General features: G+C 36.4%; 1 protein-coding gene across 6 annotated transcripts in view; it reads left to right on the forward strand.

Moving 5' to 3' along the window:
- Nucleotides 1-820: 820 nt before the first annotated feature.
- LOC132640125 (ubiquitin C-terminal hydrolase 12-like) overlaps nucleotides 821-15,603 on the forward strand; it is a 45,492-nt gene continuing 30,709 nt past the window's right edge. The window contains exons 1-19 of one of the 6 annotated variants that reach the window (XR_009582163.1): nucleotides 823-1,059; nucleotides 3,328-3,408; nucleotides 3,499-3,618; nucleotides 4,025-4,147; nucleotides 4,916-4,993; nucleotides 5,117-5,205; nucleotides 5,554-5,662; nucleotides 5,744-5,812; nucleotides 5,965-6,075; nucleotides 7,177-7,257; nucleotides 7,352-7,471; nucleotides 7,901-8,023; nucleotides 8,918-8,995; nucleotides 9,114-9,202; nucleotides 9,610-9,718; nucleotides 9,805-9,873; nucleotides 10,011-10,130; nucleotides 10,781-10,858; nucleotides 10,949-11,068. Coding sequence is in view for 4 of the 6 variants with exons in the window: in XM_060356572.1 (XP_060212555.1) it covers nucleotides 1,033-1,059; nucleotides 3,328-3,408; nucleotides 3,499-3,618; nucleotides 4,025-4,147; nucleotides 4,916-4,993; nucleotides 5,117-5,205; nucleotides 5,554-5,662; nucleotides 5,744-5,812; nucleotides 5,965-6,075; nucleotides 7,177-7,257; nucleotides 7,352-7,471; nucleotides 7,901-8,023; nucleotides 8,918-8,995; nucleotides 12,591-12,679; nucleotides 13,079-13,187; nucleotides 13,270-13,338 (1,476 nt within the window). In the remaining 2 variants the exon portion in view is untranslated. Of the gene's footprint in view, nucleotides 1,060-3,327; nucleotides 3,409-3,498; nucleotides 3,619-4,024; nucleotides 4,148-4,915; nucleotides 4,994-5,116; nucleotides 5,206-5,553; nucleotides 5,663-5,743; nucleotides 5,813-5,964; nucleotides 6,076-7,176; nucleotides 7,258-7,351; nucleotides 7,472-7,900; nucleotides 8,024-8,917; nucleotides 8,996-9,113; nucleotides 9,203-9,609; nucleotides 9,719-9,804; nucleotides 9,874-10,010; nucleotides 10,131-10,780; nucleotides 10,859-10,948; nucleotides 11,069-12,590; nucleotides 12,680-13,078; nucleotides 13,188-13,269; nucleotides 13,339-15,603 lie in introns of those variants that run through there. The other 5 variants (XR_009582164.1, XM_060356572.1, XM_060356571.1 and 2 more) reach the window with 5 other exon arrangements.

The following is a 15,603-nucleotide window of genomic DNA, read 5'->3' on the forward strand; positions in this document are numbered from 1 at the left end:
CGACTACTAAATGATGCAAACATATTCTTTTCGTTGATGAATTTTTTTAAAAAAAAATTCATTTAAGTTATTTTTAAAAAAATCATTTAGGTTATTTTTTAATTAAAAAAAGGTCACGCGGCTTAAAATAAAAGTCTACCCATTTGTTTTTGAGTAGACATACTTTTTTAAAGCCACACAGTAATTTTTTTTGATGGGTGGGGTCCAATTTATTTAAAAAATGAGTAGACTTATTTTTTAAAGTCATAGAGATATTTTTTTAAACAGGAGTATATATACACCCTTATTAAAATTATGCATAACTTATATGTAATTGGGTTGGATTTAAATGAAACAGGTTTAAAAATAAAATTGGGTTATTTTAAAAGATTTTCCTACTTTAGCGATGAGAGAGGTATTTTTGTTCTCCCCAACCGAGGTGATAGACATGGGCGGAGCCACCTTCGGCCAAGGTGGTCAGGTGCACACCCTTCGTCGGGAAATTACGCTGTGTACATAAGTTAAATGTTAGCTACTATGAGTATATATTTAATTTTACACACTCTTAACACAAGTGAAAAGAAAATTTGCACACCCTTTCGCCAAATTCTTAGCTCCGCCACTGCTGATAGACCATCTTATGGCTGATGTGATTACCAGCCAAAGGGCAAAAAGACGGGTTTGAATGCGACTCTACCAATATCAATCTCCTCTGGAGCAAGAAAAAGCAACTCTGCATGGTATGATAACTGATTAACGTATTCTTTTTTTTTGAGAGAGGGGATCCTTTACTTAAGAACAGAGAGTGTCCGAGCAAAAAAGCAAGGCAAGGATAAAAGGAGAAGTAACCGCCCGGCAAAGAAGGGTATAACTGAGTATAGTTTTACACGTTTCCCTTTCTAAAATAAGCCACTTTTGTGGGCTCCCAAAGCTTTGAAAAACCAGCTATAAAATCTTTTGATTACACTGCCTTTTCCACTACATTTTCCTCGTCACACAAGCACTACAACTCAATAATTTTTCCAACGATCGTAGGGTCACTATTCTCCGGCGATGTCACTCCTTCCTACACCGATGGATGTAATAATCTTTATGTTTTATATCTCTCTCTACTTTTGTTTTTTAATACTATGTGATTTCACTTGCTTTTAAGTTATTACTCTGTTTTGCATATCTTTTGAAACTAATAGCCTTTTAAAAGTGCTTATTTTAAAAAAATGAGTTGTTTTGGTAAGTAGTATAATCTGTCTTGCAGTAGCTAATTTTTTTTTGAGAAAAATACGCTTGGAAGCACTTTTTATAAATTGCCGCTCAAAAAGTGCTTTCGAAATTGATTAGCCAGACACGAGCTGCTTATCGCTAGAAGTATTTTTTTTTTTTTTGAAAATCACTTTTTAAAAAAGTACTTTTCAAAATAAGCTAATTTTAGAAGCTTAGCCAAACATGCGATAAATGTGTTGAATGTAGTACGCTGTGATCGTGGTCTGAAGTCAACCTAAAATTTCTTATAAAAACGTGATTTTGTGTGTATTCACTTTGTTAATGTGTTGAATATAGTCTGGTATGATTGCGGGGTGAAGTTGACATAAAATTTTTGTTAAAAATGCGATTGTTGTGTGTATTCACTCTGTTCTTATAATTTCGGTCTGCGTTGCGTATTTTTTTGCTAACTGTAGCTTTCTCGGTGTAGTTTTGAAATTAAATGTGCTGAATGTATTCTGGTGTGAAGTTGACCTAAAATTTCTCTTTAAAATGCAATTGTTGTGTGTATTCACTTTTTTTTTTTTTTTTTTTTTTTTTTTTTGCAGTTTGACTCTGTTTTGCGTATGTTTTTGGTTACAATAGCTTTTCTCGGTGTAGTGTTGAAAGTAAATGTGCTGAATATAATCTGGTATGATTGCGGTGTGAAGTTGACCTAAAATTTCTTTTAAAAAATGCGATTGTTGTGTGTATTAACCTTATGTTTACTGTCTCAGTATGCTTTGTTTATTTGTTGCTTATATCAGCTTTTCTCGGTGTGGTTTTGTAAAAAAAAATGTGGTGTATATAGACTGATGTGATTGTGGCGTGAAGTTGACTTAAAATTTCTTAAAAGATAAGACCATTTTGAATTTATTAACTGTGTTTCTGTGTGTCTTCACTTTATTGTTTCCGGTTCTCTCTGCTTTGCGATTTTTTTTGCTTTCAGTAGTTTTTCTCTGTATACTTTTGAATATATATATGTGCTGGTTATAATCCAATTTCAATGCGGTGTGAAATTGGCCTAAAATTTCTTTCAAAATGCGATTGTTACTTTGGTGTGTGTATATTCACTTTGTTTTTACTATTTCACTCTGTTATGCGTATCTTTTGTTCACAGTAGCTTTTCTCGGTGTAGTGTTAATGTAAATGTCTGAATATAGTCTGTTGTGGTTGCGGTGTGAATTCGACCGAAAAATTCTTTTCAAAATGCAATTGTTACGGAATTTATTATACGTTTGATGTGTGTATTCACTTTGTTCTTACAGTTTCACTCTGCTTGCTAACAATATAGTTTTGAAAATGAATGTGCTGCATATAGCCTGCTGTCATTGCGGTGTGAAGTTGACCTAAATTTTCCTTAAAAAATGCATTGATACTGAATTCATTAGCTTTGTCGCTTTGTGTATTCACCTTGTTTCTACGATTTTAGTCTGTTTTGCATATTTTTTGTTTGTTTGAAATAGCTATGCTTGGTGTAGCTTTGAAATTATTGATCTTTTTGATTTATAGTTGCTGAATCTAGTCCGATGTGATTGTGGTGTGAAATTGACTTAAAATTTCTTTAAAATGTGGTACTAAATGAATTTATTAGCCGTGTTGCTGTTTTAATATCACGACCCAATTCTGAAAGGCCGTGATTGGCACTTAACAAGCACCGACCCTACCTAGCAAACGGGATAACTTAATAAGACTTATGCAAATTACATAAATAACCGTCATCTTATATAAACATAATCTAACTATCGAAGTAGCGGAAGTCAGGGCAGTACTAATCCAACAACCCATATACGCAGTGTCATGGAGCATCTATGACTATGCATCGGTAATGTAGTATTTCCAGCCGTTCGAATTATGTCTGGTCGTAGGCCGTTGGAATTTTAATGAATTCTACATTTTGGCAACAATTCATCGTTCGGACTTATAAAACACTCAAACAATATATGGTTGTTTATATACGTTTAAAGTGACAAGCAAATAAGATTATATGCAATGTGGATGAGAAGGACCTAGCCTAGCCTCTTTGGGTCGGTGTCTACTAATACTGTTGATTTGGTTTCTCATTCTATCAGTTCATTCATAATAACCTTTATTAACCTCAAATTTCAGATAAGACTAAAGAAAAAGCAAGAAGAAAATGAACAAAAGAGAATGGAGAAAGTAGAGGCTTGTCTCCACACAATCATCAAGGTTTCTTTCAACTTTTAGTTTCTATCCTTTACTTATTGCATCTTTATATTTAGGAAACATTTTCACTGAAATAAGTCATTTCATTTTCAGGTAGCTCGTGAAGAAGACCTCGGTGAACAAATTGGAAAGGAAATTTATTTTGATCTTGTGGATCATGATAAAGTGCGTACATTTCATATTGAGAAACAAATGTCGTTTATTCAATTAAAGGTACATTTGTCATTCTGTTGCATTTCCTTTCCTCATGGATTTGGAAAGTTATAGCCATCTTGCTCTTACCAAACATGACGAGCAATTGTATGTACTGCGTGAGAATGAATTCAATTTACTCTTGTTTAATAAAGAGGCCTCATGTGAAATTTGCTGCGTCTAGGACTTGAAATATGGAATGTAAGCTTTCTGTACTTGTGGTTTATATTGAGTTAAGATAAAACTTCAAATTCTGAGGGCTGCTGCAGGTAAAAATTGAGAATGTGTTCTAATGGTTAGGGTGTGAAGGTTCACAAAATTATTTGTGCTCTTAGCAGACAAGATAAACATATTTTTTATGAATGTCATTGGTCAACCACCATAAGTATCAAGTATGGCATGTGTCTGATGGTACATGTGTTTTCAAGAGGAAGTTTCTAAGGCATTTGGTATACCGGTGCAATTTCAACGGTACTGGCTGTGGGCAGAACGCAAGAACCATACTTATCGGCCTAATCGTGCATTGACAGCTGAAGAAGAAATTCAATTAGTAAGTTCTGTCTGATAATCCTATCTTTCTGCAGTGTGCTCTTCGTTTTAGTTATGCCTGCAGTTTTATTGGTAACATTATTTTCATATTTCATGTTTTTGTCTTCCACATAAAATTTGTTCTTCTTGTGATTGATGTACTTGATCTGTCTTTGACCCGAAAAAGGAGAATTATAGGTAAGGTTAATCAATTTGTATGTTTGCAAGAATAAAGAAAGTAATACAGTTATGTGGATTCAACTGGGTACTTGTGCTGGTGAGAGATCATAGGTACCCGGTGCAATAGTCAAGGTTTGTGCAAATTGGCCAGGACACAACCGCTACCAACAAAAGCTATGTGGGCTCCAATCCACTAAGTAATGTAATAATTATTGCAATCTTAACTCTATTTCCTGAAATTTTTGATTATAAACTTGACATCCACCAATTTCGCCTTGCTTAGCTAAATAAGCGTCTTCAGTTTCTGGTGAATAGAATCAATTTTCTGATCTTGTTTGTTCATCCATTGCTGGTCCACGAGTCTGTTGCTCCCTCTCCCCCCCCCCCCCCAACTCCCTCCGTCCCACCCTCCATGATAGCATTCTTTGACTGGACTAAGAATTGGGATTCCCCAAGCCCGATTTTCTTGAAGTGTGACAATTGTGGCAGGTATTATGATCGTGTTTTCCTCCGAATCTTTCTTCTGTAATACATGGTTTCTACAATCTGTTAAACAGTGGGAGCGTTTGAATTAACTTGGTGGTAATGATCATCCATGATATGTTTTCAGGTTGGCCAACTGAGAGAGGTTTCAAATGAAGAGAATAATGCTGAGCTAAAATTATTTCTGGAAGTAGAATTATGTCTGGTAATGCATCACTTGCCTACTTGTCTTCCCTTTCGGCGATTCACATGTTGCATGTTTTCTATGTGAGGTTTTATTTTACATGTTTTACTTTTCCGTTTTATTTTGTTTTGTGCATGGTTGCAGGATTTGCGACCTTTTCCTCCGCAAGAGAAGACCAAGGAAGATGTCCTCCTCTTTTTCAAACTTTATGACCCATTGATAGAGAAGATAAGGTATTACATCTTGCCTTTCCATAGCTGGAATACTTTCACTAGAGTGGTGATTTTCTTGTTTGAATTTGGAATCTCATTTATTATAAGGAGACACGACTACATGGAAAGATGCTTTGCACTTTTACTCAGTGTGACACTGTCGTTAGCATGTACAACAAAAAGGGTAAAAATAAGAAGTTTAGGTCAATGTTTTGGACTTGACGAGACCATCACATTAATTCAAAATTTAATGAATTTGAAACTTGAAGTGCTGTTAAAGTCCCAACTGCTTGGGGATGCATATATGAGAAGCCATGATGTGGTGAGGTTTTCTGGTCTTTCTCCATTAAATTTCCTTTTTGTTGTCAGGTATGTCGGACGACTTTTTGTAAAAGAAAGTGGCAAGCCACTGGAGATATTAACAAAGCTAAATGAGTTGGCTGGCTTTTCGCCTGATGAAGAAATTGAACTTTTTGAGGTTAGTTTTCTTCTTATCTTACTACCAATTTTTCAACTATTGAACATATGATATGTGATATTCAGGTTTTGTTCTTCACAGGAAATAAAATTTGAACCCAATGTCATGTGTGAACGCATCGACAGTAATATGAGTTTTCGTGACTCTGTGGTATGTGCAATCATTTGCCAGTGATACTTTGGGTGTTTGAAGCATTTGCTAGTGTAGTTGATTTCTTTCAATAGTTTTTTCCTTTTCTTTGTTTCTTTTGCTGGATTTATTAGCAATAAATAGTTTTATGCTAAACTCCTCTGGCTTTGCAGATAGGAGATGGGGATATAATTTGCTTTCAGAAATCCCTTCGAAATCAATGCAGTGAACAATATCGCTTTCCTGAGGTTCCTTCATATTTGGAGTACATGCACAATTGCCAGGTATGTGCTGCACACTCTCATAAGAGGACAATAATAGAAAGAGGGTAAGGGTTAGACAGGAAAAATTGGGGAAGAAAAGGGAACTGGTCGGGGAGCTTATAAGACATTTCTGACAACTAGTTGACGTCATTAAAAAGTTCCCGTCGGAAATCACTTATCTTGGTAAGTAGGCCGTGGCTGAATGTAGAAAAATTCTGAATAATTAAATTGCTAGTATTTATTATTTATACATTTCGGAATGTCAATAATTGTTCTTTTTTAAATAATTTATTTATTTAGTCAGTTTCTGTGGGCTAGCTGCCTGAAAAAGTAGTACTACGATTTTTGTGCGAACTGGCACCCCAACTTTTCCGATGGTTTTGGACGGCTGTCCTGTCCATTGGTAATGTCTTAGGCCGTTGGAAATTCGATAAATTCCAGTAGTCTATATTTTGGCAATAATTCACCATTCAAACATAGAATTTTTATATGCGTCTATGCTTGTTTGTTTTTTCATCAAGTATAACTTTTCATTGATAATAACAAGGCCAACTAGGCCGTATACAAGAGGTATATCAAAAAAGGAGACACGTACAAAATATAGTTCTCTCCAAAAGACACCAAATCCTCTATACAAACAGGAACTACATGGTGGCTACTACTTAATTGAGGAGAACTCATCTCCACCTCTTCAAGCGTATATGCTTGTTTATATACGTGAAAGAGACAAGGAAAAGATTATATGCAATGTGGATGCGGAAGACATATCTAAACATCTTAGAGTGGGTTTCTACTCAATACCGCTGATTTAGTAGGCGTTTGGCCATGAAAACCAAATACTTTTCACTTTATTTGGAATTTTGAAGTTGGAGTTGAGGATGAAGTTGTGTTCAGTTATAGTTTTTGCAAAGAATATTTGGTTGTTTGAATGTGTTGAAAGTGAAAAATGTGAAAACAAGTTTTTAGGTGTTTTTCAAATTTGGAATTTTCATGGGCAAACGTTGATTTCCAAATAAAGTGAAATAATTTTCCGGGAAAAAGGGAAAAATTCTCATGACCAAACGGGTCGTTAGTTTCTCATTGGTTCAGTCATAGAAATCTTTTATCGACCTCAAATTTCAGGTGAGATCGAGGAAAGAGCAAGAAGAAAAGGAACAAAAAAGAAAGGAGAAAGAAGAAGCTCGTCTCTACACAATCATCAAGGTTTCTTTCAACTTTTAGTGTTGTCCTTTACTTTTTGCATCACGTCTTTATATTTGGGAAATGTTTAACTGAAAATTACTCATTTCATTTTCAGGTAGCTCGTGATGAAGACCTCGGTGAACAAATCGGAAAGGATATTTATTTTGATCTTGTGGATCATGATAAAGTGAGCACTTTTCGTATTCTGAAGCAGATGCCATTTACTCAATTCAAGGTACATTTATCACGCTGTTGCATTTCTTTTTCTCATAGGTTTGAAAAGTTAAAGACATACTGCTCTTACCAAACATGACGGGCAATTGTATGTACTGCATGAGAATGAATTCAGTTTGTCCGTTGCTTAATAAAGAGCTGTCATGTGAAATTTGCTTCTACTACAACTTGAAACATGAATAAACTTTCGTACTTTTGTTTTACATTGAGTTAAAAGATAAAACTTCGAGTTCTGAGTACTAAAGTAGGTAAAAGATTGAGGAGAACACACAAAATCTTAAAAATTGTCAATATAGAGATCTAATGGTTTGGGTGTCAGGGTTTAAAATTATTTGTGCTCTCTCAGCAGACAAGATAGGGTTTAAAATGTCAGTGGTCATCACCATAAGTCTTAAGCATGGAATTTGTCTGATGGTACATTTGTTTCCAGGAGGAAGTTGCTAAAACATTTGGTACACCGGTGCAATTTCAACGTTACTGGCTATGGGAAAAACGCGAGAACTGTACGTATCGGCCTAATCGTGCATTGACAGCTCAAGAGGAAATTCAAGCTGTAAGTTCTGTCTGAGAATCCTATTTTCTGCAGTTCGTTTGAGATATTATGACTTCAGTTTTACTGGTCAGTGGTGTGAAGGTAACGACAATTACCAGACAATTCCAGATATGATCTGCTGTGACATGGGATAGTTTGATTCATTATTTCTCATGCTTGATCTGTCTTCTACCAAAAAAAAGGCTATAGTTAAGGTTAATCAATTTATATGTTTGCAAGAATAAAGAAAGTAATATAGCTATGTCGACTCAACCCCCCGGTACTTGTGTGGGTGGAAGAATGCGGGCACTCAGCAGAGTAGTTCAGGTTTGCGCAAACTGGCACCATCATCACCAAAAAAGCAAAAAGTTACATGGACTCCAATCCTCTACAAAAATGTAATAATTATTGCAATCTTTCCTGAAAATTATGATTAAAAACTTGATAGCCACCAACTTGACCTTGCTTAGTTAAACGGATTTCTTCAGTTGCCAATGAATAGGAACAATTTGTCTGATCATGTTGGTTCATCCATTTGCTAGTCCACAGGTCCACTGCTCTCTATCTCTCTCTCTCTCCCCCCGCCCCCGCCCCCTTCACTCCACCCTCCAGACATGTTTTCTGATTGGACTAATTATTGGGACTCCTCAGGCTCCCTTGAGAGTAAATTTGTTGTTCTCTCTTCCCCCAACTCCCTCTGCCCCACCCTCCAGACATGCTTTTTGATTGGACTAAGTATGGAGACCCCTCAGGCCCTCTTGAGAGTGTATTTCTTGAACCGTGACTATTGTGGCGGGTATTATGATCATTTTGTTTGGCAATCTTTCTTCTGTAGTGCACGGTTTCTACAATCTGTTGAATGATGGGAACACTTGATTAACTTGGTGTTAATTATCTTGCATTATGTGTTTTCAGGTTGGTGAATTGAGAGAGGTTTCAAATAAAGGGAATAATGCTGAGCTAAAACTGTTTCTTGAAGTAGAATTATGCCTGGTATTGTGCACTTGCCTACTTGTCTTTCCCTTTGGTGATTCGCGTGTTGCAAGTTTTCTCTATAGCTTTATTCGTCAAGTTTTACTTTTGAGTTTATTTATTCCGTGCATTCTTGCAGGATTTGCGACCTTTATTTCCACCAGAGAAGACCAAGGAAGAAATCCTTCTATTTTTCAAACTTTATGACCCTCTGGAGGAGAAGATAAGGTATTATATTTTGCTTCTCAATAGCAGGAATACTAAAGTAGTGATTTTCTTGCTTGAATCTGGGATTCATTTATTTTGAGAAAATAAGACTGCATGGAAAGGTGCTTTGTACTTTAATCAATCTAGAGTTCTAAAACAGACATCATAGAGAACTGAATGTCTGAATGTTACACTGTTGTTAGCATGGGTGTACAACCAAAAAGAGCCCCAAAAAAAAATGAGGAAGACTAGGTCAAAGCTTTGGATTAATGAGGCTATCATATTAGTGGTTTAAATTCTCCAAATTTAATGAACTTGGAAGTTGAACTTCTATTGAAGTCCAACTGCCTGGGGCTGCATATATGAGAATCCATGATGTGGATGAGGTATTTTGGTCTTTCTCTGTTTAATTTCCTTCTTGTTGTCAGATATGTTGGGCGGATTTTTGTAAAGGCGAGTAGCAAGCCGCTGGAGATATTAAGAAAGCTTAATGAGTTGGTTGGATTTTCGCCTGATGAAGAAATTGAACTTTTTGAGGTTAGTTTTCTTCTTCTTCTTACCAATTTTTTAACTCTTAACATATGATACGTGGTCTTTCAGGTTTTTTTTTTTGTTATTCACAGGAAATAAACTTTGAACCGAACGTGATTTGTGAACACATTGACAGTAATACGAGTTTTCGTGACTGTGAGGTATGTGCAATCAATTGCCAGTTGACACTTTTGGTTTATGCTTTTGCTGGTGTAGGCAAATTCTTTCAGTAGTTTTTCTTTTTTGTTTCTTCTGCTGGATTTATTAGCTATGAATATTTTTCTGCAATACTATTCAGGCTCTGCAGATAGGAGATGGGGATGTAATTTGCTTTCAGAGATCCCTTCGAAATCAATGCAGTGAACAATATCGCTTTCCTGAGGTTCCCTCGTTTTTGGAGTATGTGCACAATCTACAGGTATGTGCTGCACGCTCGTATAGGACGAGACTAATGGGAGGGGAGTAAGGGTTAGGCAGGAAAAATGGGGAAGAAAGAGAATTGGTCGGGAGGTTATAAGACATTTCCGTCAGCTAATCATCATAGTTTAAAAGTCTCCATCATGAGTCACTTATCTTGGTAAGTACGCCGTGGCTGGACGTCGAAAATTCTAAACAATTATGTTGTTTATTATTTATCCATTTCAGGTTGAAAATTATTAGATTATAGATAATTTATTTATCTAGTTAATGTCCATCAGGTAGCCACCTGAAAAGTTGTGCTAACATTATCCTGTGAACTGGCCCCACAGTTCTTACTGGATTCTGATGGCTGTCCATTGGTAACATAGTATTTCCAGCCGTCAGCAGCTCAGCATCGTGTCAGATCTTTGGTCATCTGAAATTCGATGTATTCGAGTAGTCTTTATTTTGGCAACAACTGCTCGAACTTATAAAATACTCAAACACATACATAGAACTTATATGAAAGTGACAAGGGAGATTATTTGCAATGTGGATGATAAGGACATAGCCGGGCATCTCAGGATGGGTTTCTACTCAATACTGTTGATTTAGTTTCTCTTTCTATCAGTTCAGTCATAGTTGTCTTTTATCAACCTCAAATTTCAGAGACTGAAGAAAGAGTAAGAAGAAAAGGAACAAAATAGAAAGGAGAAAGCAGAGGCTTGTCTCTACCAAATCATCAAGGTCTCGTTGAACTTTTTGTTTCTATCCTTCACTTCTTGCATCTTTATACTTAGGAAACATTTAACTGAAAATTAGTCATTTCATTTTCAGGTAGCTCGTGATGAAGACCTCGGTGAACAAATTGGAAAGGAGATTTATTTTGATCTTGTGGATCATGATAAAGTGCGTACTTTTCGTATTCAGAAGCAGATGCCATTTATTCAATTCAAGGTACATTTATCAGTCTATTGCATTTCTTTTTCTCATAGATTTGAGAAGTTATAGCCACACTACTCTTTCCATACATGATGAGCATTTGTTGTACTGCGTGCGAATGTATTCAGTTTGCCTTGGTTTAATAGAGAGGCGTCATGTGAAATTTACTGCTTCTACAACTTGATACATGGAATGTTAAACTTTTTGCAGTTGTGTTGTTAAGTTGAAAGACAAAGATTTGAATGTTGAATGCTAATGTAGGTAAAAATTGAAGAGAATACATTCATAACAGTTAGAGACTACACAAATTGAGAATATGGAGTTCAAATGGTTAGAGTGTGAGGGTTCACAAAATTATTTCTGCTCTTTCAACAGACAAGATTAACATATTGTTGTGAATGTCATTGGTCAATCACCGTAAGTCTTAAGTATATCGGGTGTCTGTTGGTATATTTGTTTCCAGGAGGAAGTTGCTAAGGAATTTGGCATACCAGTTCAATTTCAACATTTCTGGCTATGGGAAAAACGCAAGAACCATACATATCGGCCTCATCGGGCATTGAAAGCTCAAGAGGAAATTCAATCCGTAAGTTCTGTCTGAAAATCCTATGCTTCTGCAGTGTGCTCTTCGTCTGAGTTATGACTGCAGTTTTAGTGGTGATATTATTTGTATATTTTATATTTGGTCTTCCACATAAAATTTATTCTCCTTGGCTTATCCCATCACATGGAAAAATAGAATGATCTTAGTATGATATTCTTGTAGCGCTATATGGAACAGTTTGATTCGTAAGTTCTTTTGCTTGATGTGCCTGATCTGTCTTCTACTGAAAAAGGAGGCTATAGGTAAGGCTAATCAATTTGTATGTTTGCAAGAATTAAGAAAATAATATAGTTATGTGGACTCAATCTGGTGTGTGTGTTGGTTGGAGATAACAGATATCTGGTCGTTTAGTCGAAGTTTACGCGAACTGGCACGTTCTTCACCAAAGTAATCGTCATGTAGATTGTGGACTCCAATCCACTAAGGATCTTAACAAATATGGCTATTTTAACCCTGTTTCCTAAAATTTCTGCGTATAAACTTGACATCCACCAATTTTATCTTGCTTAGCAATGTAGATGTCTTAAGTTGCTAATGGATAGGATCAATTTTTCCAATCATGTTGGTTAATCCATCGTTTGGTCCCTTGAGAGTGATGTTCTTGAAGCGTGAATGACTGGTATTGTGATCACTTTTGTCTGGAAATCTCTTCTGTAGTGCATGGTTTCTACGATCTGTTAAACAAGGGGCTGCTTGATTAACTTGGTGTAATGATCTTACATGATGTTTCTTCAGGTAGGTGAACTGAGAGAGATTTCAAATGAAGGGGATGATGCTAAGCTAAAACTATATCTGAAAGTAGAATTATGCTTGGTATGTATCACTTGCTTAATTGTCTTCCTTTTTGGTGATTAACATGTTGTATGTTTATCTGTGAGGCTTTATTCTACATGTTTTAATTTCGAGTTTTATTTTATTTGTGCCTTTTTGCAGGATTTGCGACCTTTTGCTCCACCAGATAAGGACAAGGAAGAAATCCTTCTTTTTTTCAAACTTTATGACCCTCTAAAAGAGAATATAAGGTATTACATCTTGCTACTCAATAGCTGGGATACTTTCAGTAAAGTAGTCATTTTCTTGTTTGAATTGGGGATGTCATTTATTTTGAGAAAACACAAAAACATGGAAAGGTGCTTTGTACTTTTACACTATCTAGAGGTCTAAACCAGACATCATGGAGAAAATATGACACTGTAGTTAGTATGAGTTTAGACCAAAAAAGGGGCAAGAAAGACGAAACTTGGTCCAAAACCTTGGACTTGATGAGGTCGTCATATTAATAGGGCTAATTCAATATTTAATGTATTTGAAACGTAAAGTTCTGTTAAAGTCCAACTTCTTGGGGCCGCATATATTAGAAGCCATGATGTGGATGACGGTTTTTGGTCTTTCCCTGTTTAGTTTAGTTTTTTTTTTTCCAGGTATGTTGGACGGCTATCTGTAAAAGGAAGTGGCAAGCTGCTGGAGATATTATCGAAGCTAAAAGAGTTTGCTGGCTTTTCGCCTGATGACGAAATTGAACTGTTTGTGGTTAGTTTTCTTTTTCTATTGCTAGCAGTTTCTTTAACTCTTAACATATGATATGTGATTTTTCAGGTTTTGTTATTCACAGGAAATAAAATTTGAACCCAGTGTGAAGTGTGATAAAATTTACAGTATGTTGAGTTTTCGTGACTGCGAGGTACGTGCAAATTGCAATCAATTGCCAGTTGACACTTTGGGTTTTTTATGCATTTCCTGGTGTTCCCAATTTCTTTCTGTCACGCCCCGAACCATGGCCTGGACGTAACACGGCACTCGGTGCCTGACTACATGTGAGCGAACCACATGACTTGCTAAATCATCATGATGCATAACATAAGCGGAATATAACGTGAATGCATGATGAGCCTTTGTAAAACGTAATAATTCATAATACTTAATAAAGTACTTGTTTAAAACATGAGTGAGCCAAAATGGCTATACGACTCCAAATGTCTGACATAACATAACTGACTGGTCTAGTCTATGAAACCTCTATCATGAGTCTGACTGGAAAACATAATTACTGGGACAAGGCCCCCAGCATACCTTTACATGCAAAACTAAACAGAGAAATACAATGTTTAAACCCCGAATGAGATGGGGCTCACCGATAAGCTGGTACGAGTAAATCCTAATGATCAGAAGTGTTGTCCTGTAACTCCGTACCTGCATCGTGAAATACAGGCCCCCGGGCAATAAAAGGGGACGTCAGCACATTGAATGTACTGGTATGTAAAGCAACCGGAAGAAACAATAGGGGACATGGAATAACATGATAAGAACTGAAACTGGAAACTTGGACATGAACATGAGCATGAGCATGAGTACATATACGTATACATGACATGAGTAAAACATGATAAGTAGGGAGAGCATTTCATAAACCGACATATCATATCATATCATATCACCACGTGGGTACGTGGAGTCTGGTACCTCGCCGGACCAGCAGAGCACCTATACCTTGCCAGGGTATAAGGTAGTAATTTACCACGTGGGTACGTGGAGTCTAGTAATTTACCACGTGGGTACCTCGCCGGACCAGCAGAGCACCTATATCTTGTAAACATGGTTTCATGAAATAATCTTGTAAACATAGTTTCATGAAATAACTTGTAAAATAGTTTCATAAGATGACTTGTCATAGTCTTGCAAACATGTTCTTGATTCATGAGTAATACAATAGTTCATAATCATATATTTGTAGTTGACTTGAAAACATGTTTATAACTTGCAAAATAACTCATGCAGTTTCATATGAACATAATGAGAACACATGAGGAGGAATTCATGATTCATGGATTAAGCTAGGATCCCTAATGTCCGTAATGGAAGATTAGGAATACAATAATGAACATAGATACGGAATTCATGTACATACATACATAATTACGGGCTACCAATATGTTGGATTTAATGCCCTAGGATTTGAACTTCATAGATTTTATAAACGGATCATGGGGAAAACGTAGAGGTTCCCACATGTGGATGGAAATTCTAAATACCTTAACCTCCCGCTTTTGAGCGTATCACAATGTCTTTCAATCCCTTCAACTTCAATCTATAGCAATACAAGTCATAGGGATTCTATATTAGCAACCATATCCATGTTTTGTTCATCTAAGCATTTTATTAAACACTTAATAGGCTTGAAGCTTTATAACCCTCATTAATGGTGTTTTCTTCACCAAATCCCCATCCTTTTACTTCTAGCTAATTCTACAATCCCATTAGATGTAATTAACATCATTTTTCATCAACCATATGGATACAACAATCCCAAGTCAACAATCCAACAATTCTAGCATAATTCATATAATCATCTTCAACAAACCCAATTATTATTCTCCTAAGAATTCATCAATTCACAACTATAAGTGGTTAGGGAGTAGAAATATTACCTTTTTGGGTAGTCACCACGAAATCAACACCCCCAAGTCCGATCTTTAGCTTAAAATGACGACCACAACTTGTACTACAAATTATCCTTCATGAGCTTCGGGATTCGGGGCCTTAAACTTGGTTGATTCTCTACTTTCTCTCTCTATCTCTCCTCTCTCTCACTTTATCTCTCTAAAAATCTGAAATTTGTGAATATGGAGGCTGCTAGGGTTTTTATTTTCTTTATATACCAATGGGAAAATGGGTTGACCCAACTTGAAAATGGGTTGGGACCTTTCTGTCTTAAAACGTCCATACCTCCCTATCCTGATGTCGCCTGTGAACCCACAACCTATGGTTGGAAAGGCATTTCAATTATCTACAACTTTCATTCTTTGAGTTTTCCCAAATTCTCAACTTACGATGGGGTTATGGCCTCCCGAAGTCAGGTGACCCGAAACTCAACTGCGGACCAAAACACGCTCATCTTACGGTCCCGTAACACAAGGGACGGATCGTAACGTGGCGTCGTACCTTGTCA

Source organism: Lycium barbarum, chromosome 5 (assembly GCF_019175385.1).
Source record: "Lycium barbarum isolate Lr01 chromosome 5, ASM1917538v2, whole genome shotgun sequence".
Taxonomy (NCBI): domain Eukaryota; kingdom Viridiplantae; phylum Streptophyta; class Magnoliopsida; order Solanales; family Solanaceae; genus Lycium; species Lycium barbarum.